This window comes from Penaeus monodon, chromosome 28, assembly GCF_015228065.2.
Source record: "Penaeus monodon isolate SGIC_2016 chromosome 28, NSTDA_Pmon_1, whole genome shotgun sequence".
Classification (NCBI taxonomy): Eukaryota; Metazoa; Arthropoda; class Malacostraca; order Decapoda; family Penaeidae; genus Penaeus; species Penaeus monodon.
Window position 1 is genome coordinate 25,919,585 of NC_051413.1, and position 508 is coordinate 25,920,092.

At 34.1% G+C, this 508-nt stretch overlaps 1 protein-coding gene across 1 annotated transcript in view; it reads left to right on the forward strand.

Annotated features, from left to right (window-relative positions):
* LOC119591437 (major facilitator superfamily domain-containing protein 6-like) overlaps nt 1-508 on the forward strand; it is a 17,185-nt gene that overhangs the window by 14,310 nt on the left and 2,367 nt on the right. The window contains 2 exon segments of the mRNA XM_037940178.1: nt 104-217; nt 352-448. Of these exon segments, the coding sequence (XP_037796106.1) occupies nt 104-217; nt 352-448 (211 nt within the window).

Below are 508 nucleotides of genomic sequence, written 5' to 3' on the forward strand. Positions count from 1 at the left end.
AGTGATGCACTAAACTATTATAAAGACTCCATAGAAACTATTCACAAGTTTCTGAGATATAAAGATACTGAAAATAATGCTTAAAATACATTCTCTTTCTTAGGACTATGGTGGAACCCCAACTGTCTTTGGTATTGCTAGCATCATCAACCACATATCAGAAATTTTTGCGTACTTCTTCAGCTTCCGACTCATCTCACAGATTGGGCATGTAAAGGTATGGTTCATTTTTCTTTAATCTCACGTTACAAAAACAAAAAGAAAAAATCTATACACAAAAAACTGTGAGTTGTTCAGACAGTATACCTTTTAGTTATGCAAAATAAAAAGCACTTCTATATTATTTTTCAGGTGTTGTGTATTGGCTTAACAGGCAATGTGGTTCGCTTCTTGTACATTTCTTGGATCAAGAACCCATGGTGGGTCTTACCATTCGAATTTATTCAAGGTGCGTATGTCAACCGCTAGTAAATTAGTAATTCTGTTATCTGTTCTACACTTGGTTTAA